The 24,571-nt window shown below is 37.3% G+C and overlaps 1 protein-coding gene across 1 annotated transcript in view; it reads left to right on the top strand.

Moving 5' to 3' along the window:
• Positions 1-8,478: 8,478 nt before the first annotated feature.
• Positions 8,479-24,571, top strand: part of SPICE1 (spindle and centriole associated protein 1) — a gene marked incomplete at both ends in the record, with an annotated part of 38,794 nt that continues 22,701 nt past the window's right edge. Inside the window, 6 exons of the mRNA XM_084231792.1 lie at positions 8,479-8,577; positions 11,132-11,179; positions 15,516-15,659; positions 19,656-19,758; positions 20,536-20,642; positions 23,337-23,449. Coding sequence (XP_084087918.1) covers positions 8,479-8,577; positions 11,132-11,179; positions 15,516-15,659; positions 19,656-19,758; positions 20,536-20,642; positions 23,337-23,449 — 614 coding nt within the window. The remainder of the gene's footprint in view (positions 8,578-11,131; positions 11,180-15,515; positions 15,660-19,655; positions 19,759-20,535; positions 20,643-23,336; positions 23,450-24,571) is intronic.

The following is a 24,571-nucleotide window of genomic DNA, read 5'->3' as shown; positions in this document are numbered from 1 at the left end:
AAAACAGTCTTTCCAATGAAGAGAATTATACAAATAGAAAAGACTTGTAAGAAACTTAGCACTAACTGTTGCAGAAGTTGTTAATGATACAACCTCAATTTTAGATGAAATACAGATTAGTCTCAACTCATTGGCATGCACAGTGGTAGACAAAAGCCCCAGCTCTACTGGTTTTCCCATTGGCCCTCTCTCAGAGGGTGGAGTCGGAAAAGCTCCACCTTTTACCATTGAGTTGGCTACAAGTGCCCCTCACTGGCTCAGATGTTGCTTCTCAGTGTTCCTCTTACAACAGTTGTCATCATGTTGGTTCATTTTATTCCATCTTGAATCTTAAATACTTCTGTGCAGTGATCTCTTATCAAATGATTGCCATAATGATGCAATAATAAAGGTCAAGAAGACCTCATAATACAGTTGATTATCAGGACAACTGGGTAACCCCAAGTAGTGAAGCTATGAATCTCTAGCTTTCCCTGAATTGATCAAACTCTAAAGTCGAAAATGACCAAAAAGGGATTGAGAAATTGAATATTCAAACAGACAATGGTTAGATAATATTTAACAACAGACTTTGACCCACAATTTCTGCACCAGTTGGATTGGAATGGTCATGATTTGAGCACAACTCTAGCTTCCCCCCTTTTTTTGCCCTTCCATAACAAATCAAAGATCCACATGATTTATATCCCAGTTCAGGTATTTTTCTATTTTAAAATATTTTCCATTTTAAAATAATATTAGGAAAAATCAATTTTATAAAAAAATGTATAAGTAGTTGTGGAAACAAAGACTATTGAAATGAGAACAAACAATATTTATTCAAAGTTTGATATAGGAAAGAATTCAGCCAACATAGCTTGTATTTGGCAGAGATTCAGAGACATGCAGAGTTGTGGAAAAGGCATATAGTGAAATAAAGGAAAGGATCTAGAGTCCCTCTGATTAGAAATTGGGGTGGGGAAACCAGAGAGGATAAGTGGAAGAGAGACATCTTACGGTTTGGGGAGCATGTCTAGTTCATATTTAGACTACCCAGAAAAACCTAAAAGAGATATTTTTGACAAAGGATTGTAAGCTGGCAGGTTTTTTTCTTTTGATACATTTAAGAAACTATAGCTTACAGTATTTCTAATGAAATATATGATGTTATCCTTATTTTGGTTCCTTTGTTTATAATGTCCTTTCTCTCTGATTGCTTTTAAGACTTTTCTTTATCACCAGTGCTGAACAATTTGTTTATCATGTACCTTGATGTAATGTTCATGTTCCTTGTGTTTGGGTTTTGTTGAGCTTCTGGAAGGCATATTTGTGGGTAAAGATAGAAAGATTGAATTAGTGGTGGAAGCTTAAGACAGTTCTCTTTATTCAAACATGAATTCAGTGTCAGTACAGTAATAAACAAGCCATTAGTTGAAATCAAGGCTAGAAGAAGAGATGTTGGGCATGAGGTAAGGTATGAAGTTATGGTCTGGGAGGCTAGAAGAGTCATTGGTGCAGGGAAGTGCAATATGGTGTTTAGTCATCCTTAAGGACTCATTTAAAATTAGTGATCATGAATTTGAAGTCAGCATGGATAGTTGAGTGTTTTTCCCTTGCCAGTTCAGTTGCAAGGGTTCAGATACTTAGTACAGTATTGGGATGGCCAGAATTAGGAGATTTTCCAAGTGTAGGATTGGGGTTTTTCCAAGTGTTACCATAAGTCAGAGGGGCAGGGAGTTACTATGTATGCAAGGAATGATTATATTGATTGACCACTGACAATATATATATGTGTGTATAGATATGAATTATAAATCAAACTTCCTCTGAGTGTAAATTATTACAAGGTAGTTCTTTGCATCACAAAGGTATTGCTTCTAGATGTGGAGTTGCTGATTTCCATATGGGTGTGCCTGAAGAATACAAAACCAGGGACTAAAAGAAGTTTCCTTATGGGAGCAAATCAGCTGTTTTTGAGTGAAATACTTTGTACACTCCTCAACATGGCCTACATAGCTTTGTGTGTCCTCTGGCCACCCTTTTAGGGCATTCTCTCTCATACCAGTTCCTGGTACTCCCTGAATTCCAGGCACACTGAACTTCTTCCTGTCCTTTGCTCTTGTGACACACCTTTGCACACTAAGCACCCTCTGCAGAAATGCTCGAGCCTTCCCTGGTGAGTTGCTCATCTTGCTTTCCAGCTTTTCTGAGTAATTCAAATATTTCTCTAAGCTATCTAATTAGTATGCCTACTTCTTAGCACTCACCAGTTTTAATTTTGAGTATGTGTTGTCCATAGCTGCTATTATGCGGTGTTTTCCTGAGGACAGGGACTTCGGCAGTTTTTAGTCTTTACAGAACTAACATAGTTTGGTACATTGGTAGGTGGCGATAAACATTTTTGGATAAATTAACGGGCGAAAGCAAGTGAGTGATATTGTGAAGTGTGGGTGACACCATCTTTCTTTTAGAGAATTCAGGAGAAATTGTCAAAGGCTACACGTCTACTCTAATGTTCTTTGCTGGGAACCCCGCAGAGGGTACATTCCGGGGAAGGGTGAGCAAGAGCTTTTTAACCAAATCCGCCCCGCCAGACTTTGGGAGGCGCCTGCGCGCCGCTGTCCCGGATGTACGCAATGCGTAGGGGCGGGGCTCCGGTAACCCGGGCAACACTCCGGAAGCCGCGGGCTGCGTTAATCTCTGGCGGGCCGGGCAGTTCTGAAGCCTGAAGTTTTGGTCGTGGTGGAGGCGGCATTCGGAAAGACAGTAAGGCAGGTTGTGATGAGTGGGCTTCGGCCTGCAGCCGTCGCCCCGTCGAACCGTAGGGACGGAGCTGCAGGGCAGGAGAACAGTTGTTGCGTCTCCTGGTCTGTGCCCTGGCGCTCTGGGCGCCTGGGTCGAGCATCCTTATTACAGAAAGCGCAGTCGCGGCTCTTTGTTTTTTTACTAGCGTTTCTTGGCGTGTCAGGAAGCGTGTTTGGAAGTGTTTGAGTCTAGGGCGCTCCTAGAGCAACCTGAGTGTGCGCGTGCGCACCGCTCTTGGTTGCTTCTGCCGAGCTAGAAATTGGGGTACCCTATTATAGCTGTCAAGAAATTTACCGTCTAGCAGGAGAGAGATCGAGTATCCTGGGTACGTGGGAACAGGGAGGGCCCTTTAAGTCGCCTGGATTGTCTGGAAAGGGTTTATCTGGACGGGGGATGCATAAATGAGTTTTGAGGAGTGAGCGGGAGTTAACATAGTGAAGGTGGGAGTGAGTTTGAAGGGCATTCCAAGCCGAGATAAAGAATGGTTGCAAAAGTCTGTGAATGAGAGAACTCTGTTTTAGCAAGTGTGGCAGATGTGAAAGGAGAAAAGACTGGAAAGAAAGGTCAGCCTGGCCACGCGGGGGAGAGGTTCTGAGTGCCAAGCTGAGTTGGATTCCTCCTTGCAGGGGGTAATCTTTGCCTTCTTTGAGGAAGGAATTAAAGGGTTGAGAGCTATTCTCTCTTCATATATCTGGGTTGGACTGAATGAAGGAACAGTGTTCAGAAAGAGGTCTTGTTTCCCTTTGATCAGTTTTTCATTAGGTGGGTGTGGATTTGCTAAGTTTCACCTGTTTTCCCTAGAGTCCTTCAGTGGCTTTCTTTTAGATCTTTAGGATAGTGTTCAAATTGCAGTGGTTCTCAAGGCTGTGATCTGGCTTCTGTCTTTTCTTTTATACTCTTTCTGGTCTCTAACACTCTCAAATCTTTGTTAGTCTTATTGAACTTCTTAAACTCTTTGCGAATGCCTTTCCCCCCACCTGGAACATTCTTACTCCCATTTCTAACTTTTATTCATCCTTTAGTTTTCAATCTAAACATTTGGGGGGAAGTTTACGGGGAGAGAAGTGACCTTTTCTTACTGTGTAGAGTAAATTAGTACTTCCATGACACACTGAATTTACTTTTTACATTACCCTTTTATTGTAGTTATTTAATCTTGATCTTTCCATAATTTCTAAGCTCTGTGAGAGTGCAGTTCTACTTTCTTGCTGTATCTGGTACCTGACTGTTGGCAGATGCTTTCAAAATATTTGGTGAAATAATAGATGGATGACAAAATGAAAGAGCAAATGAGTCAAACGGAGATAAATTAGGAGAAATATGGGAGCCTGGACAAAAACATTTGTAGTAAGATTAAGAAAGGGGACAGATGAGAGAGCGATTTCAGGGAAAGAATAAATAGATTCTGATATCTGATTGTATTTGAAGCAAGAAGGAACAGAAGTTGATTATGGAGCCTCTAGGGAGATAGTAATTCTGTACATTCAGCTTAATTAAGCAGATAGTTACTGAGCAAAGCAATTGTGCATAAGAATTAGAAGTAAGGGGCCTCCCCTGGTGGTGCAGGGTTGAGTGCTGTACTGCGAAACTGTGGGGAGGGGGGGAAGTGTGGGGGGTGGGGGATTGCCTGCAGCCTCTGCAGCCACGGTTCAATCCCCGGCTGGCCAGCTGGCCACCGGTGAGGGTCCCACATGGCACGACAGACCTCTCCTGCCGCCCACTGCTCCCCTCAGCAGTGTACCTCGGTCCTTCTGCCTGTTCTGCTCCCCACTCTGGCTCTGGTGAATTCTCTCACCCTCCCGTGCTTCTGACTGTACCCAGTGCTTGTATAAATAAATAAATAACTCTTAAAAAAAAAGAATTAGAGGTTAGTGGGGAGGGAATGGGGGCGATAAATTGTATTTTGACTGCACTGTAAGTGAGATACTTGGGCGGTGTTCACAGAGGCAGTTAGAAATGAGCATTTGGTGTTTTGAAGAAAGGTGTGAATCATTTTTAGTGTGTTTGCCTGCCCAGTGCATTCTTGCTTTGCATAAAGGAGTGGGTGAGATCACTGTGAACTCTGTTGGTGATCTAGAAAGTAAGCTTCATGAGATCTGGTACCTCATTAGACCTGTTTACTCTTGTGCTGCAGTGCCTGTGTTGCCCACTCTGTGGTAGACTTTCAAAAACAATTATTGGATGAAGAAAGACTGTGTCCAGTGGAAAGGCAAGAGGACTGGGATAGAAGTCAGTAAAGGTCCTTGATTATGTGGTATGTGATGAGGGACCACAGAGCCTACAAAGAAAAAGAAAAGAAATGGAGAGAAGCCAGGAAGAAAGAGTGTCATGGAGGTCAGAGGAAGGGAGTGCTTCCAGGACTGGTAATCTGTAGGGCTAGAAAGGGTCTGAGAAATAAGAAGGTACCCATCATTTTAGCAATTAGGAAACTATAGGTATTTTAGATTTTCTCTGAACAACAGGCCTAGATTATTTGCATGGAACTGTTTTTGTTATTTGCTTTCTTAGCACTATAAACCATTAGGTTATCGCTATGGTGTCACATTTTAGCATGTGAATGATGCCTCCTTATGAGGAGTTTTGTGTAAGTGGCATGAAATTCCTTTGTTAGACTACAAAGCTTGATCCTTGTTGAAGAAAAATATCGCCATCATTGGTCATGATTTCCTCTTTATTTCTGCAGAGTAAGTTGGAAATCTAAGTGGTTAAAGAGAAATTTCTTTACACCGGAAACCTTTTTTTTAAACTATTTTCCCATAGTTTTTATAACAGATTTACTGAGATATAACTCACCTGTAAAATTTACCCCTTTAAACGTACAATTCAGAGATTTTGGCACATCCACATAGTTGTGCAGCTGCCATTTCTGTCTAATTCCATTACATTTTCATCACTCCATAAAGAAGCTCAATGTCCATTAGCAGTCACTCTCCGTTCCCTCCTGCTTTATGTCTAATCCTGAGCATTTCATATAAATGGAGTCATGTAATAGATGGCATTTGGTGTGTGACGTCTATTAGCATAATATTCTCAGGTTTATCTATGTTATGACGTATCAGTAATTCATTCCTTTTATTCCTACATTTCTTTTCATCTTTCCTTTGTAGGCTCTGTTGGCCCCTCATCGCATACCACATAATCAAGGATCTTTACTGAGTTCTATCCCAGTCCTCTTGCCTTTCCACTGGACACAGTCTTTCTTTACGTAAACTAACCGTGCGTGGATCTATCCTATTTTATTTATCCGTTCAACTGGTGGACATTTGGGATGTTACCACTTTTCGTTTACTAAGAATAATGCTACTATGAACTTTCGAGTACAAGTTTTGTACATGAATATTGGACATTTGTTTTCAATTATCTGGGGAATATACCTTGGACTAGAAATTCTGGGTCCTGTAGTAACTCTGTTTAACTTTTTCAGCAGCTGTTTTCAGAAATAGCTAAGCCCTTTTACATTCCCACTAGCAATATATGAGGATTTCAGTTTCTACACATTCTTACCAGTCCTTGTTATTCCCTTGTTATTTTTGGTTAAAACCATCCACTGGGTGTGAAGAGGTATTTCATTGTCTTAGATGTGTATTCCCCCAGTGACTGATGATGTTGAGCATTTTTTCATGTGCGTATCGACCATTTGAATTATCTTTGTTTGAGAAAAGTCCTAATTAAATAGCCATTTAATTGGATTATTTGTGTTTTTGCTGAGTTGTAAGATTTTTTTTTAATCATCTAGATACTTATGAATATGGAATATAATTGCACATATTTTCTCCCATTCTTTTGGTTGTCTTTCCACTTTATTGATGGTATCCTTTGAAGCAGAAACATTTTTCACTTTGATGGAGTCTATTTAACCTTTGGTTGCTTGTGCTTTTAGTGCATATTTAAGAAACCCTTGCTTAACTTGAGGTTCAAGAAGATATTTTTATAGGAGTTTTGTACTTTTAGCTCTTATATTTAAGTAAGTGATACATCTTAATTTTTATATATGTTGTAAAGTATGAGTCCTACTTCATTTTTTTCACATGGAGATCCAGTTGTTCTAGCATCATAAATTGAAAAGACTGTGCTTGAATTTTTTCTTGGCACACTGTTGAAAGTAAACTAACTGTAAATGTATGGGTTTGTTTTGGATTGTTAGTCCTGATTTCCATGTCCATATGTTTTTAATGATACTTGTGTCTCTGTCACTAAACGGCTCACAGTTGGTTAACTTGTCCCTTAGTTTTCTCATCTTTAAAATGTGTAATATGTAGTGAAGACTTCATAGAATTATTGTGAGGGTTAAAGAAGATAATATGTGGGGAAAGTTCAGACTAATTCGTGGCTTGTAGAAATCACTCAATATCTGTAAACTAGTGCCTTCATCACCACTACCACCACCATTGAGGTTTTTAACACCATCATCACCATCACCATAAAAAAAATGTTAATCTCTAACTTGTATGTGATTTATCTCCTTTGCTAAACTGTGAACTCTGAAATTAAATGCCATCTTTATAGAGTAAATGTGATTGACACAGAGAAAAGAAAATTGAGGGTAAATTCTTGCGAAGCATTTGCATGTAAGCATTTTTATTAAAGTAGAGTAAGTTAATTTTTTAAATTTACTTAAGGAAAATGCTTGAGTCTTTGTTTTAGGATAATTTGGGGTAACAGGTTCAGCTGAAAAGATTGGTAATATTTAAGTGTGGAAAGAAGTTCTGGACTAGGAGTTGCATGTATGTGTTGCTTTTCAAAAGTTTTATATGTTGTATAAAATAGTATATAGTATTCAGGACTGAGTCTTTTTCTATTTTAGTATGATATTTAGTCCTGTAAATTTAGCATTGCTATTTTAAGACTACCAAGCAAATAGTAGAAATTTCCAAACTCTTAGCTTAATCTCAGTAATCACCCCTATTTAGTGTTATGTGAAAAAAAAATATTGGTAAGCCTATAACTCATGTGTTCTCTAAATTCTTGGCACCTTTATTTTAAGGTAAGCATTTGTGTACTTTTAGCGATTTTGAGTGGTAGAGTGCTTATAAAAGAACCTTGACTCTTTGCACTTCTCTTATATTAATAATGCTAGCATGTGACTGATACTTTTTTTTTTTAAGATTTATTTATTTATACAAGAACTTGCGTACAGGCCAGAGGTGCAGGAGGGTGAGAGAATTCACCAAAGACAGAGCGCGGAGCAGAACAGGCAGACAAACTGAAAACACTGCTGAGGGGAGCAGCGGGCGAGACAGGAGAGGTCTGCTGTGCTATGTGGGTATCTCCCTGGCCAGCCGGGAATCAAACCCGTGCTGCAGAGGGTGCGGACAGCTTCACAGCACTTTGCTCAATCTGCTGTGCCATTGGGGAGGCCCAACACTATTTTATTTATGCAGCTATTAGAGTGCTATAACTACTGTCCTAGCTGTCTGCTTTAAGTTATAATTCCTGAATTCCTGAAGTTTTTCAATAAGCAAATATACATAAATTATTTACTTGAAACCTGTCATCATAGTTATGAGTATTAACTTTCTGTTTATTGTGCAGTGAAAGACCCAAGTATTTTGGTAGCCTTTTCCTTTCATTATGCTTAAATTTTTCTTCTCATGTTTCAGAATTTGTATTTCTATATGTTTTTATCCCTTTTGGTGATGCTTAGTCATTCTTTTTTCTTGTATTTTAAATATTTGAAATAATTATTACTTCTAGATGTCATTTGTCAGAGTGAACCGTTACGGTCCCCGGGCAGGAGGAAGGAAAACATTGAAAGTAAAGAAGAAGAAAACATCAGTGAAGCAAGAATGGGATGTAAGTCCAGGTGGGATAATAAGCAGTGTGACGTTACTCTGAAGGAGTAGATCTGATGACCTGGCCCTGGTTATTCAGGGTCATGCTCTGAAAGGGGTGTAGTGTGTAGTAGGATGGACTGACTTTCTTGGCATGTTATATCCTTGTGGAAAGAGCAGAATCTTTTGGGATAGATTTTTAGAATACACATGTCATGTCTGTAACTTCTGCCTCCTTTGAAGAATTGGAATTTTAAGGAAGTGGAAGGTGAGTTTTTAAAAAAGTCCCCTTCACCTCTGCTTTGAGAACTCATTGCTTTATGGCAACTAAATCTGTGCTACCAAAGTCTGACTTTTTGGGGTACTTTTTAAGATTTGCCCATAGCAACAGTGAGACCATAATCGTGTGAGTGATATTTTTGGGCTGCTTTCTTACTCTTTGAGTTGTTTGTTGCACACCTCCAGAGGCTGGCCTATTTCAGTACAAAGGTTCTTTTAAATATAAGACAAGTCTCCAGCACCAGGGACATCTGATCTCTGGCCCCTGCCCTGACTGCTGCTTGTTTTAAAAAGATTTTTACCTTTTGCAGCCTCATGCTGCAAAGCATGAAACTTAGGTGTGTTTTCTTTCTCTTATGGAGAATAATCAGTCAGGGGCTGTAAAATATTGAAAAGTGTGATTCTGTGGTAGTAAAACTAATAAAAAATAAGGTGATACTATAAATATTGCCCCCATCACCCTTCAAAGTGGTTACTCTGAGAAGTACAATAATCTGATATGCTGCTGTTGCTGAAAACACAATTGAAATCTATCATTTGAAATTGCACTCCAAATCTTTTCCTTACTTACTATGTATTATCTCTACCCAGTGCTGGAAAGATCTTTGGTTTTGAAGGTACACTAAACTTGTAAATAGTTATAAGTCACTTGGAATGAATGGTAAATGAGGGAGAAGAGAACAAACTGAATAATACTGTTTTGATAAAAATGGTGTGACATTTTCAAAATGACTTGTAAATTAGATTTGAAGACACTTTCAAAAGAAAATAGTTTTAAGCAATAGAAGTATTAGTGAAATTGTATTTTCTCCCATGAGAACTAATTCCAAGGTTATCACTTATTTGTATGTCTGGATTTTATTATGATTATTAAGAATATATCTCATAATCTTATAGTTATTTCTTAAATAACTTTCTTAAAGTTTTACTTTTCTAAATCAATATGAAAGGTATAGTAGTTTTGGTAGAGAAAAGCCTTAAGCTAAGTATTATAAACTATGACCAAAAACCTTAGTCTTTGAATACTAAAGAAGCTATTTCCCTGGAGTAAGTTCGTTATATTTCTCTTTTAAAAGTAAAAACTTGTTTCATGTTTTTTCCTGCTTTGCCAAATCCATATAACAAAATGGCTGAAGTCCTTTTAGGAAGGGCCAAAGTATAGGCCTATTAACTTAGCCCGGTGCAGGCTGTGCATTGCGAAATTCCAGTGGGTCCTATTTACATGGATGAGAACGTTACTGGTACCTTCTAGAGCTGTGCAGCATCATAGTCCTGCCAGGTTAACTTAACTCCTTGTTATTTAAGTGACTATTTTTGCATTTTACGAAATTATATCTTGCCCTCAAACTTCATCTCTCTTTGTGATAGGTACTTTGCTTAAGGGGTTTGCATGGACATAACTGAACCTCTCTGTAGTGTTCGCACTTTATCTGTTAGGAATCTTTAGAGTTGCTCATTCCATGGAATGTAGTTTGAAAACCACAGCATTAGTTAAACATATTTATTTTAAATTATATACTACCCCGTTTTAGCCATTTTAATATAATGTATGCTTGCTAGTGAATTTAGTGCTTATTTTCTGTAAGATCCCGCCAAATATTCTAAATCACTCTAAAGTACCTAAAAGTAGTCCATGTTAGTATTTAAATTGAGAGCATTGATTCCTGGAAAGTTTTTACTCCTAGGATTTTGAATCTATTTTTATACTAACATTTTATAAGAAACTTAGGGCCTCCCTGGTGGTGCAGGGGTTAAGTCTCAGTGCTATCAAGCTGTCACCAGTCACTGCAACATGAGTTTGATCCCAGGCCAGGGAGCTAACCCACATGGCTCAGCAGAACTCTCCTGTCTCGCCTGCTACCCACCTTAGCAGTGTATTTTGGTACATCTGCCTCTTCTGCTCCCCACTCTGTCTCTGGTGAATCCTCTCACCTCCCCCTAAACCTCTGGCTTACCCCCTAGTTCTTGTATGCATAAATAAATCTTTAAAAGAAAAAAAGATAACTTAAAAAAAAGTTATCTATTCTTTTAATTGAGGTAACATTGGGATCCTCCCCATCAGGTTTAAGCTCCATCGTGCACCCACCACCAAATCACCCATAGTCCACCACATAGTTCATTGTGCTTCCTTCCCTCTTTGTTCTTACCCCCCTGCTACTCTCTCTCCCCTCTGGATGCTTCAGTTCTGTGGTCAACTGTGAAGGGTTAGTTTTTATTTTTGATATTATCTAACCCTTAGTTTGTTTTATATGAAACTTTTCTTTTTTAAAGAAGTTTCTTTTTTTTTTTTTTGGCAGAATACTGTGAATGATCTAACAGTACATCGGGCAACTCCTGAAGAGCTGGTAAGTTTACTATAAAAAGTTATTTAATTTTTTATTTGATATTTGATTTCTAGGATATTCTGATTTTGTCTAGGAATATCAATTACCATGTATTAGAATTTCATTAGATAAGTTTGGTTTATAGTTCAAATCTCTTTAGTCGAGTATTACCCTGAGCACATGTCATCTTTTCCTATTTTAGATCTCTCCTGCATTATTTGCTAATTTTTCCTATGTAAACATACTGTTCTGTTCAATGTAGTCACTTATTCCTTGAGCAATCCATGTGTTTTTCCACACTTGAGCTCTACTTCATGCTGTTTTTCTTAGATGGAACAGTTTCTCTACCTTCTCCACCTGTGCAAATCTTTTCTTTCTTACCCTAATTTAAGTCTTAGTATTTTTGTTTTAAAAAATAAACAGCACCTCACTGGTGGCGCAAGGGGTTAAGGTGCAACCTATGAAGCTATTCGCAGCCTCTGCAGCACGAGTTCTATTCCCAGCCAGGGAGCTACCCACATGGCGCAGCAGACCTCTCCTGGCTTGCTCGCTGCTCCCCTCAACAGTGTATTTCGGTCAGTCTGCTTGTTCTGTTCCCCATTCTGTGTCTGGTGAATCCTTTCACCTCCCACACCTCTGGCCTGTACTCCAGTTCTTGTGTGCATAAATAAATAATCTTTTAAAAAAAAGCTTTATTGAAATATAATTCACATATCATGAAATCTACCCTTTTAAAGTATATAATTCATTGGATTTTAGTATATTCATAGTTATGCAGTTATCACTTTCTAATTTTAGGACATTTTCATTATTCCCTAAAAGAAATCTTGTATTCAGTAATAGTCACTCCATATATACTTTCCCCTTCATCCCAGTCTCTGGCATAACTAATCTGTTTTATGTATTTATGTATTTACCTATTTTGGACAATTCATATAAATGAAATATAAGGTGTCCCTTTATGTTTATCTTCTTTCTCATAGCATAATATTTTCAAGATTCATCTTTCAAGATTCATTCCTTATTGCTGAACACTATTCCATTGTATAGATACACTATGTTTTATTTATCCATTTATCACTTTTGGGTTGTTTTCAGTTTGACTCCTATAAATAATGATGCTATGAACTTCCGTGTACAGGTTTTTATGTGACATAGTCTTCAGTTCTCTTTGGTATATACCTGAGAGTAGAATTCCTGGGTCATATGACATCACTATATATGTATCTTTCTGAGGAACTGCTAAACTCTTTGCCACGGTGACTGTACCAATTACATTCTCACCAGCATAGATGAGAGTTCCAATTTTTCTCCACCCCTTATTGGTAAACACTTCTTATTATCATCTTTTTAACCTTAGTGCTCCTAGTGGGTATAAAGTGGAATCTCATTGTGGTTTTGATTTACTTGTCCCTAATAACTAATGATAATGAGCATCCTTTTGTATGCTTATTTGCCATTTGCATTATCTTCTTAGGAGAAAGTCTATTCAAATCCCTTGGTCATTTTAAAATGGGATCATTTGTGTTTTTATTGTTGAGTTCTAAGAGCTCCTTATATATTCTGGATACAAGTTCCTTATGAGATGTATGATAGGTACATATTTTCTCCCTTTTTTGGTAATCTTTTATTGATGGTATACTTTGAAGCCCAAAGTCTTTAATTTTGATGAAGTTCAATTTATCTTTTTTTATCTTTTGTCATTTGTGCTTATTTTAACCCAAGGTTCACAAACATTTACTCCTGTGTTTTCTTCTATGACTCTTATATTAGGTCTTCCATCCATTTTTGAGTTAATTTTTGTATATGGTGTGAGATAGAGGTCATAAATACATTCTTCATTCTTTTGCAATTAGGTGTCAGTTGTCCATGCACCATTTGTAAAAAGACTTCTTTTCCCATTGAGTTATCTTTGCTTCAAATTGTTGAAAAATATATGGGTTTAATGTGGACTCTTGGTTCTATTCCATTAAGCTATGAAGTCTATCCTTATGCCAGCACTACTCTGATTATTACACTTTTATTTATTTATTTATTTATTTATTTATTTATTTATTTATTTATTTATTTATTTATACAAGCACTGAGTACAGTCAGAATTGCGGGAGGGTGAAAGAATTAACCAGAGCCAGGGTGGGGAGAACAGGCAGAAGGACTGAAAACACTGCTGGGGGGAGCAGCGGGCAGCAGGAGAGGTCTGCATGCCATGTGGGGCCCTCGCTGTTGGCTGGGGATCGAACTGGCGCTGCAGAGGCTGTGGGCAGCTTCGCAGCCCAGCGCTCAACCGCTGCGCCACCAGGGGAGGCCCCAGATTATTACAGCTTTTTAGTAAGTTTGAAGTCTTACTTTTAGATGATACCCAACAGCTGTTATCACCTGTGAACTGTTGCTGCACTTAATACCTACTCCATAGAGTATATACCATCTAATGGATGCCATTTGTCTTTATATGAATATGCCCAATTTCCCTCAGCAGATTGTCGGTGTTTTTGCAGAGCTTGTCCATTTTTGTGGAACTAGGAATCTTAAATCTAGTAGTTTCTTTTTGAGGATAATAATAATGCCCTATTGACTTAACTTTATTTATTATGAAAAATTTCGAACTCATGCAAAAGTGGGACAAAAGTATAAGGAACTCCCATACACTGTTTACTCAGCTATAATAGTTATAAAAGTTTTGCCATAGTTGCTTCATTTATCTTTTTTCGTCTTTTACTGAAGCATTTTATTTTATTTTATTTTATAGATTTATTTATTTATACAAGCACTGGGTACAGTCAGAAGCATGGGAGGGTGAGAGAATTCACCAGAGCCAGAGCGGGGAGCAGAGCAGGCAGAAGGACCGAAGTACACTGCTGAGGGGAGCAGCGGGTGGCAGGAGAGGTCTGCGCGCCATGTGGGACCCTCCTCCAGGGGCCGGGGAATAGCCAGGGATCGAACCAGTGCTGCAGAGGCTGTGGGCAGCTTCGCAACCCAGCGCTCAACCACTGTGCCCCCGGGGAGGCCCTACTGAAGCATTTTAAAGCAAATCCTAGGGAACATGACATTTTGTGCTACATATTTAATGTGCATTTAAAAAATATATATAGGGCCTTCCCCTCGTGGTGCAGGCGGTTGAACGCAGCGCTGTGAAGCTGTCCGCAGCCTCTGCACTGTGGGTTCTATCCCGGCCGGCAAGAATCCCACATGGTGCGGCAGACGTCTCCTGTCTCGCCCGCTGCTCCCCTCAGCAGCATATTTCAGTCTACCTGTTCTGCTCCCCACTCTGTCTCTGGTGAATCCTCTCACCCTCCCGCACATCTGGCCTGTACCTTGGTTCTTGTAAGCATGAATAAATAAATCTTTAAAAAAATAATAGATATTTTCTGATACAACCTCAATACCATTATCATACCTAACAAAAGTAACAATATTTTTTGTATTTAATTCAAATTCAAATTTGAATTCATATTCAAATTCCCCTGATTATCTAAAAAATATCTTCTTTTTTTTTTTTTTGTGAATCAGAGTTCTTACATAATATTTGGTTGTTAATCTCAGTCAGCTGGTTGCTTTTTTACATCGTGAGAACTCAGCAGTACATTTTATCAGATGCCCTATAGGTTTTGTACATACTCATATTCTGAATACTAGAGTGCTTGTAAAGCCAATATCTGCTTTTATTCCCTAGCCACCTCAGTGAAGTCCTCCCTTCTAACCACTGGCAATGGCTCCTATCTCTGCCTCTGCTTCAGGAATTCTACTAACCTGGAGTGTGCATCTCCAGTGACCCACTTCCACATGCAGCCATGGCAGGGCTATACAAACACAACATTGTTAGTTTTTGGTTGTGATGTGAGCATCAGGAAATGAGTGTGTCTTTGCCAAAGATAACTCAGTGGGTTTTGTAGCTTTTGCATGGTGCTCAGTATGTATGTGTGTGAGTGTCCATCGTACCATGTGTATTTAAAAGTTTAACAAAACAATGTTTACCTTTGTTGAGTGGGATGTACTTGTTAATACTTTATGTTCTGTATTCTATTTATTTTAAAAATGATTTTGATTCACTAACTTATCTTACTACTCCTGAAAGAAGTTCCAAACTTTAGTTTGAATAAATACTAGTTTACTGTGTAGTCTTATACAAAGGAAATAGCAATTAATATCCTTTTCATTTTGTCTTTTAGTTCTAGTTTTAGACAACTTTTTAAAAAGTCATTCTTGAAAATTTAGAGAGGTGTAAAATTTTGGCTCTAAGTACATATAAATACATATGTTGAACTGGAAAAAATAATAAAATATGAAATGGATTAGGTGGTCCTACCATCTGAAAAGACACATTCTTTGTTTTTCTTCTTTTTTTTTTTTTCCCATATAGGTGCGACGTCATGAAATACACAAATCAAAGAATAGAGCATTAGTGCACTGGGAACTCCAAGAAAAAGCATTGAAGAGAAAGTGGAGGAAGCAGAAACCAGAAATTTCCAATCTTGAGAAAAGAAGATTAGCTATCATGAAGGAGGTAATGCTAAACTGCTTTATCTGTAGAGTTAGAGAGAGAAAAAATAAATAGGTTTCTGTTTTCCACCAGGTTTGATTCACACTGAAGAGACTAGGTATTAATGTCTCCTTCTGCAATGATCAAGAAAGCAGCAGAGTAACCATGAGAGTCTAGTTTGGTGGTTTGAATTCCTGCTCCACATTTATAAGCTGTGTGACTTAAACAAAATACTAGCATCTCATTCTGAGCTTTCTTATCTTGTAATGGGAGTATCATTGCTTCTTTGTATTGTTATGCTATTTCAGTGCTATAGTACAATAAAGTGATTATTATCACAGTCCTTGGCACATAATTAGTGACACATGTATATATAAGCTGCTATGATTGTTGTTCTCAGTTTAGCAGCTATGCTGTAAGATAGCTTTGCAAAATGCTGTGTGTTTCTCCAGCAAGTTAGTTAGTAAGCTGTTGGTCTTTGGCTTAATCTTTTGCCAGATGTAGGGTATTTGGATAAGTGATCAGGTATGTATGAATAAATAGTATGGGAGAACTACAGAGGCAACTACAGAAGAAAACTATTTGGGCTGAAATCATTGTAAAAGCAAATGGTTAGTGTTTAGTGTTGATTTTTGTTCCATTGAAGCTTGTGGCATGTGGCTGTCTGGGTCACCTTTCACTCTACCTTTAAGTCACATTGTATTTTGAGGAATTTATTAGGTTTTCAGTGCAATAGGAAAGTCTTGATATTAATATTACCAGGAAGAATTTTGTCTCTCAAATGTGTACTTGAGCTTGTAAAAAGAACTGTGGCCAGAAAGAGAAAAGTTCTCATAGATGAATATCGTGTGTGGTAATTCTCAGTGAAAAAGGCCTAAGAACACAGATCTTACCAGGAAATAGGCAGCCCCTTTGAGGTGACTCTGGACTTCTGTTCTCCCCTGTGACTCTTGCTCATGTCCTGAATATCTTTGAGTAATAGATATAAAAGTTGGGGTTGAAAGAAGAGTGGTGAAGAAGATGAGTGGTATTCCTCTGCCTTCTTTGTATGGTGTTGCTTCCTCAGACTCTAGTAAAAGTGGTTTTCAACTGCATAATAGCATCAATCAAGGTTGAGAATTTCCATCAAATAAGCAAAACTATCTCTCTATCCAGGTATATCTATATCCAGATAGCCTGAATTAGTGGGTCTGGGATATGGCCCTACTTAAAAACTTTTTAAGCTGTTCCTGTGTAATTTACATATGCTGCCAGGATTGGGAAACTACTATTAGAGGGATTCAGGGTTTCCATTTAACAGTATATCTTGACAGTTGTGACATATTAGTATTTAGAAATTTACCTTGTCTTTTTAATGATCAGTTAAGTATATAGATGTGTTACTATTTATCTAGTGCTTTATTAGTAGACATTTTGAAGGTGTATTTGAGTACACCTTAAGCTTCTGGGAAAAGAGTCCTGGGTCTCTCTGGTGGCGTAAGGGGTTAAGATTAACAACTTATGAAGCAGTCTGCAGCCACTGCAGCACGAGTTTGATCCCTGGCCAGGAGCTACCCACATGGTGCAGTAGACCTCTCCTAACTCACACCCTGCTCCCCTCAGCAGTATGTTTCAGTCATTCTGCCTGTTCTGCTCCCCAGTCTGTCACTGGTAAATCCTCTCACCCCCCACATCTCTGGCCTGTACCCCAGTTCTTGTGTGTATAAATAAATCTTTAAAAAAAAGAAAAAGAAAATAAAGAGTCCAAAATATAGTGGTTCAAACAAAATAGAAATCTATTTATCTTTTGTGAAAACAGTGTGGTGATAAATGAATGGTAGTTGGCAGGGGCTCTGTATGCCAAGGACTTTGTCAGAGCCTCTACAAGCTACCATTTATTAAAGGACTTCGTCTTTGCAGATGACTGTTCCAGCTTCCTTCAGCTGTAGCCCAGCCAGCTGTAAATGAGAGGGAGTATGCTGCTTCTTTCAATACCACCCAGAATTTTTAGCTTATATCCCACTGACCTGAAATTCATCTCATGACCACTCCCATTTATGGTCAGCATAATCCTAAGTTTCTTTGGCTATGTGATAAACTCATATCCTGGAATCAAGCAGCTAAGGGTCCAAATTCAATTCGGGGGGCAGGGGCCTTCAATAAAGATTTCATAAATTTCCCATTTCCATCCAGGTTTTGTTACCATGGAACAAAATTGCTAGGACAAGAAATTTCTGATAATGGTTTTGGAGGGCACTTGACTGATCCTTTGAAAGTCCAAGATGTACTGCCATACCTAAATTTTGCTTTGTGCTCTGCAAACCCGTCTGGGGAAACAATGTTTCTAGGTGGGCTTGCAGAGATTGGTTTACCTATCAAGAGGATGCATTTTATCTGAGTACCAAATCTAGAAAGAGCAAAAGAAAGCCATTAAGCTGATACGTAGCCACTCAAACCATCTCTCCCAAGGAGCCTGGGCAGAGACTCACAGGAGAGTAGCAGGGCATTTTCTTTCTTGGAGACATCTTTATAATTTGTACCAGGTTTTAATATGATAAAATACTCCCTCCACAACCTACTTGTTATTTATATCTCTTTATTTTGATAGAGTGTCAATGCTTTTTGTTATTTTTTAAATAGAAAATATTCTTTGTGTCATTTTTCTAGTGTCAGTGATAGATATACAGTGCTGCATGTACGTTTTTTCCTAAGTACTAGTGTATATACTTATGAGATGACTAACCAATGATAGAAATTTGGTTCATGGGATAATATAATTTGAGTAACATTCTCAAATATCTGCATACTGGCATAGAGGTTTTTAGTGTGCACATCCTTATAACAACCCTATCGGGTTAGTGATATAGTCGTGTCTTTATACATCAAGAAACTAAAGAGGTTGGATTTTGCTTAATATCTCCTTATTCTGACTGGGCCTAGGATCTCCAAATGTTCTCTCTGCCCTGTACTGTTCTAAAACTTACTTTTTGTGAAAGGAACAAATTCAGTACTTTATTCTCACCAACTGAGCCAGCCAACCTGCTTGTCTGTACTAAGGAAAGAAGGGGAAAATGTCAGAATATGAACACTTGTTATTTTTCTCCATGTCCTAAACAATAATTGAGGTCATATTACATACTTGTTTCCATAGTTTAGAGAAATTCTGGTAAGAGTGTTTGTTTACCATATGTTTTATTGTTTTAATTTAGTCCTGGAAACGGCATAGTTTCCTATTTTGAGACTCCTTTTAATTTAAGACTGCCATCTGGTGGTGGTGGGTAGAGTTGGCTTGCTTTTTCTCTAGTCTGCGTCCTTGCTTGTAATTATGAAAGTTCCTCAGTTGAAAGTGCATAATCAAGCACAGCTGTGATGGTGTGGGTTTTTTTTTTTTTTTTTGATGTTCTCATCTTTCTAGATAAAAATCCAATTTGTTTATAAATACATGTGTCACTTTTTTTTGTTTAATGCCCCCAAATCAGTATCTTATGTTTTTTAAGTTGTGGGTCATAGCCCATAGGTAGATAATGAAATCACTTCAGTGCTTGAAACATTTCTGAGTTGGTGACTCAAAGATTCACACCTTCAAGTTTATGACTCAAAGATTCATGTTTTTAATCAATGTTTTCAAACTGTGGTCACAACTTGTTAATGAATTGTGAAATCAAGTAAGTGGGTTGCAACCAACATTAAAAAAATAGAATAGAAACTAAAAAGAAAACGTTGAAGTGGATCTTTAAGAGTAAAGATGTATATTTACATTTTTGTTTTATATTTACATTTTTGGATTACTGGGTCACAAAATGCTTTGGATTGCAGCCAAACTTTTGAAATCCACTATAATAATAATAATAATAAATAATTAAGAACAGTCCCATGTCCTGGTATCTAAGAATATTGCCACTGAAGGAGTTTAGGAAGGAAGTCTGTTGCATGTGGTTATTTTTATGTCCCATGTCTTTGTATGAATGTTTCCATTTTGATTTGCTAAGTATATATGTCTTTTTTCCTCAGTAATAATATTTATCATTAATACGTGTCTAGATTCTTTCTGATCAATACCAGATGCAGGATGTATTGGAAAAATCTGATCATTTGATGGCTGCAACAAAAGATCTATTTGTTGATTTTCCTCGTAGGCGCACAGGTATTCAATTCAAAAGCTTCTTTTACTTATTTTAGTTCACAAATGGCTATTTGGAAGAATTTAAAATTTTTTCAGGTGCCATTTTTTATATTACAAGTAGTCTCAAGTAGTTAACATACAAGAGTTGTAAGCAAAGATTCATCATAATTTGTTTCATTTTTTACTCGAGTATTAACAATTACAAATAGCTCAGCTAAGGAAAGGTAAATTGCTATTATTTACTAAAATATTTTATGACTCAGTGTATAAGATTTTGTAATATAAAATATGTCTTAGTTTTCAGTTGGTTAATATCATATAAAGTATCTATGCTGATGTAACACAGAATTAAGCTTAATTTGAAACCTCAAACAACTTCAGTCTCTCTCTAAAAGGAACTTTGCCTCTTGTCAGATACATTGCATTTTTCACTGAAGTGTATATATAATCCATTGTGTATTTTAGTCTCTAGAAACAGGTTAATAGTTGTAGTTTATGGCTTGACTACTTACTAGTGTGATTCCAGGTCAATTGCTCAATGTCGCTGAGTTTTTGTTTACTGATCTGTAAGACACCAGTAGTAATAACTTCTTAGAATTTTGTAAAAGCATTTAGAATCGTGGCTGGTATATAATATGCCCTATATAAGTTTGAGCTACTATTATAACTATTGTTGCTGTTATCATTATTATTTAAGATTTCCATATGATGATACAAATCTATGGCAGTGTGTTGTACTTGTGAAAGTCAATATTATTACGTGAAACTAAATCATCGAGACTTACTTTCCTTCTGCAGGGTTTCCGAATGTAACCATGGCTCCCGATTCCTCACAAGGTCCCATCATGGTAAATCAGGACCCTGTCACTCAGTCCATCCTTAATGAATATGACACAGAGCCTCAGGTAATATGGTTTGCTTGTAGCCTTACTACTCTTGCTGAAGTTGTTTATTTATTTATTTTTAAAGATTTATTTATGCATACAAGAGCTGGGGTGTAGGCCAGAGGTGGAGGTAGGTGAGAGGATTCACCAGAGACAGGGTGGGGAGCAGAACAGGTGGATCTACTGAAATACACTGCTGAGGGGAGCAGTGGGCAAGACAGCAGAGGTCTGCTGTGTCATCTGGGTCACCTCCCTGGCCAGTCAGGGAATCGAACTCGTGCTGTAGTGATGGCAATAGCTTGAAAGCGCTGTCTTTAACCCCTGTGCCATCAGGGAGGCCCTGAAGTGAAGTTTAAATTGATGCCAACATTGTAGTAAACATTTCAGAAACTTAAATATCAACAAATACCAAGTTGTGGTTGCTAGAATTGTTATTACTAAAGCATCTTGCACTTCTGTGACTAGTGATTGTGCTAAACAAGATAGGACTGGAGGATAGTAGCTGACATTTACTCAGTGCTTACTTAGGAGGTTAGGTACTGTTATTACCCACACTTAGCAGATGAACAAACTGAGTTTCAGAAATATTAAGTGACTTTACCAAGATCACATTACTAGCTAGCACCACAAAGTGAGTGGGAGATGATGTGCAAATCTAGGCTACCTGGCTCCCTAAGACTATGCCACCACCTGCCAATATGGAAAAGCAGGGATTCTTCCTGTTTCCCACCTTGGAGTCATCTGGTTCTGTGTTCAGTTCTGTTACTTACCAGCTGAAGATCTTGAGTTGATTTCTTAAGGTATTTGAGTTGATTGAGAATGCTTTTTTTTGGTTGTTGTTAAATGGGAATAGAGTATACTTGCTGTTTGTTGTGAAGACCTCCTGAAATAGGTTATGTATGATACCAGACCATAGTTTTTATTAAATGTTAGTGGTAATGTATTAACGTGTTTAGAAATAGCTAATCCAGAAGCTTGGAATTTATTAATTTGTTATATGGGAAAATTACATTATAGTAGTAAAACATTAATTGGAACTCTTAATCAAAATGTTTAAAATTTTGATATAGTAAACATTTTTAAAATCCCATGAAAGGTGTAATACTAATGTAAAAAAAAAACTTCTGCTAAATAACTAGGACTCCATACCTGTTTAAAGCAACTTCCTAAGTTATTTATATCTGCTATAAAAAAAAGAATCTTCAATTAGAGGGATGGTCCTAGAGAATTACAAGATCCCAAATCATAAAAGACATGTTAAATATTCTGTTTTCTGCATACAAAGTGAATTAAATAGAATGTTGCTTATATTTTAAATAGTTAAAACCCACTAGCCATGTCTCTAGCCAAAATCTGTTTATTAAAAACCCATTTATAGCATTTATTTAAAAGTTAGATTTCAGATAGACCTGGTCTCTTTCATATAGGTGAGAAATGAGAGATGAGGTAAGATAGATGGGGAAGAACCAGTTCTTGAAAGACAGTGGAATAAGAGATTAGAGTAGAACCACTTAAGAATTTTAAGGAGAACAGAGTTATGATAGAGTTTACTGTAGTGTGGAAGTGATTTGAGGAGGGACAAGATTGATAAGAGGATCTGACTAGAAGACTAAGGTTGGAATCCTAGTGAGAGGTGGGAAGACCTGACTCAGAGCTGTGGCAGAGGAGATAGAGTTGGGAGGTTCAAAAGCACAGAATTGACAGGTTTGGGTGGCTGATTGGTTGTGATGAATGAGAAAGAAGGATAACTCCAAGTTTGCTGACTTAAGCATTTGAGTAGCTGGTGATGCCATTGATAGTTTAAATAATATGGCAGAATAGGGTTTTGGAAGAATGGTAGGAGAGCTTAGGAAAATGATTTTTGCACCTGTTGATATTCGTGTATAGGATGTTTTGCCAGGGATATCTTTTTGGCACTTGCATATAAATGTCCAGGACTCAAGAGCGATCTGGGTGAAGACAGATTTGGAAATTAACAATATTTTACTTGTAATTGCAACTTTGGAATTAGAATAAATCATTAAGGAAGTGAGTCAGTTGAAAGGAGAAAAGGTCCCGAGGGAGAAACTTGAGTCACATCATATAAGGAAAGGGCAGGAAAAAAAGAATCAGTGACGGAGATTGGTAAGTATGGCCAGAATAATAGGGAAAAAAATCTCAGGAAAACATGCAATCATGGAAGTTAAAAGGATGTACCCAGAAAATTTTGAAGGAAAGAAATGAGCCATCATTTATATTTATGACTCAGAGAAAGAAAGGCAAAATTGAGAAATAGCCATTTAGTTTAGGAACACACGATTTGATACTGTCCCTTGTAAAGAGCAGTTTTAGTGGAATGGTAGAACACAAGCAAAGTTGCAGGGCATAGATGGTGAATTAGAAGTGGGCACAGCTATTTCAAGAAGTTTGGTGGTAACAGAGACCAGATAGTAGCTTGATGGAGTTTAAGATCAGGGTAAGATGGGAGAGACTTGCTCACCTTTCAATATGGATGATTGAAGTCACTATTGAGGGATAGGTTTCTCCAACCTGGAGACATGGGCTCGAACAGAGGCAATTGATGGAGTGGAAGGAGATGAGAGGTTTGGGTTCCAAAATACATGTGGAGAGATTAGTCACAGGAGGGACCTTCCTTTTGTTAAGATAAAGAGAAAGAAAGGGTGAGTAGTGTTTATATAACCAACTTAAGTGTTTTTTTTTATTATGTTGAGAAAGGCTCTTAATGAAGTAGATGGTCATGAAGAAGGATCTGTTCACAGCCAGTCAGAAGACAGCGAGAATGAATTAGATAACTCTCTAAACTCTCAGTTTAACATGACTACAGACAGGTATGGATGTATAGAATAAATATCTACAGCATTTCCCTTTATCCCAAGATTTTCCTGGTTTTCTATCATGTCATCTGCAAGTAGAAATAGAAACTTTTACAATGCTAAGGAAATATGTATCAATTCTTTTTGTTTCTTGAGTGTTTTTATCAAGAATAAATTGTTGAATTTTGTCAAAGATTTTTCAGCATCTATTGAGATAATCATAGGAGTTCCTTGCTTAGATCTGTTAATACAGTGTACTTGTCATAGATTTCCTAGTATTTACTGTCCTTGCATTTCTGAAATAAATTCTACTTGGACATGATATGTTATTTTCATTATTGTGCTATTGTATGTTTGTTAATATTTTATTTAGTATTCTTGTGTTAATATTCAGTGATACTGTCTAAAATTTACAGTCTCAGATTGAGGTAGAAATGTTTCACTTCATTTTATATGAATTATCTGGAAAGTTTTCTAATTTTTTAAGTTCTGGAACAATTCATGTGGCTTTGGGACTATGTGTACTTCAGAGGTTTGCTTGGAAACTTCCCTGTTAAACTGTGAGCCTAGTGCTTTTTTGTTAGGAAATGCCAAAATAACTTAATTTCTTCTGTGGAGATTATATTATTTAATTTTCTCCATCTATTCAAGTCAATTTTGGTAAATTACATTTTCTTAAATTATTTACTTCATCTGGCTTTATCTTTATTTCCTACCTTGTGCTTTCTTTTGGTTTATTTTTATTCTAGCTTTTTGAGTTTGGAATTTAGTGCATTCATTTTTATTCTTCATATTTAATTGATAAACGTGTTTAAGGTCCTGAATTTTTCTCTGATTACTGCTTTAAATGTACCATACATTCTGATATATAACATTTCTTTATTTTAGAAATTAGGTAATTTTAGTTCGTATTTTCCTTTTTATGTGAGTTATTTGTTTTTTAAAAATTTCCAGACAAAAGACCTTTTTTAAAAAAATTTCTAGTTGTTTTAATTACAAAGTGTGGTTTATAGTATTTCTACTTGTGGAACTCAATGTTTTCTTTGTGACCTAATGTACGATCAAATTTTTGTGAATGTGCTATCTGTATGCTTGAGAAGAAGGTATATTCTCTATAAGAAGGTATAAAGATCTGTA

Source organism: Talpa europaea, assembly GCF_964194135.1.
Source record: "Talpa europaea genome assembly, chromosome: 4".
Lineage (NCBI taxonomy): Eukaryota > Metazoa > Chordata > Mammalia > Eulipotyphla > Talpidae > Talpa > Talpa europaea.
Note: the sequence above shows the minus strand (reverse complement) of the source record. Positions and strands in the feature narration are given on the sequence as shown.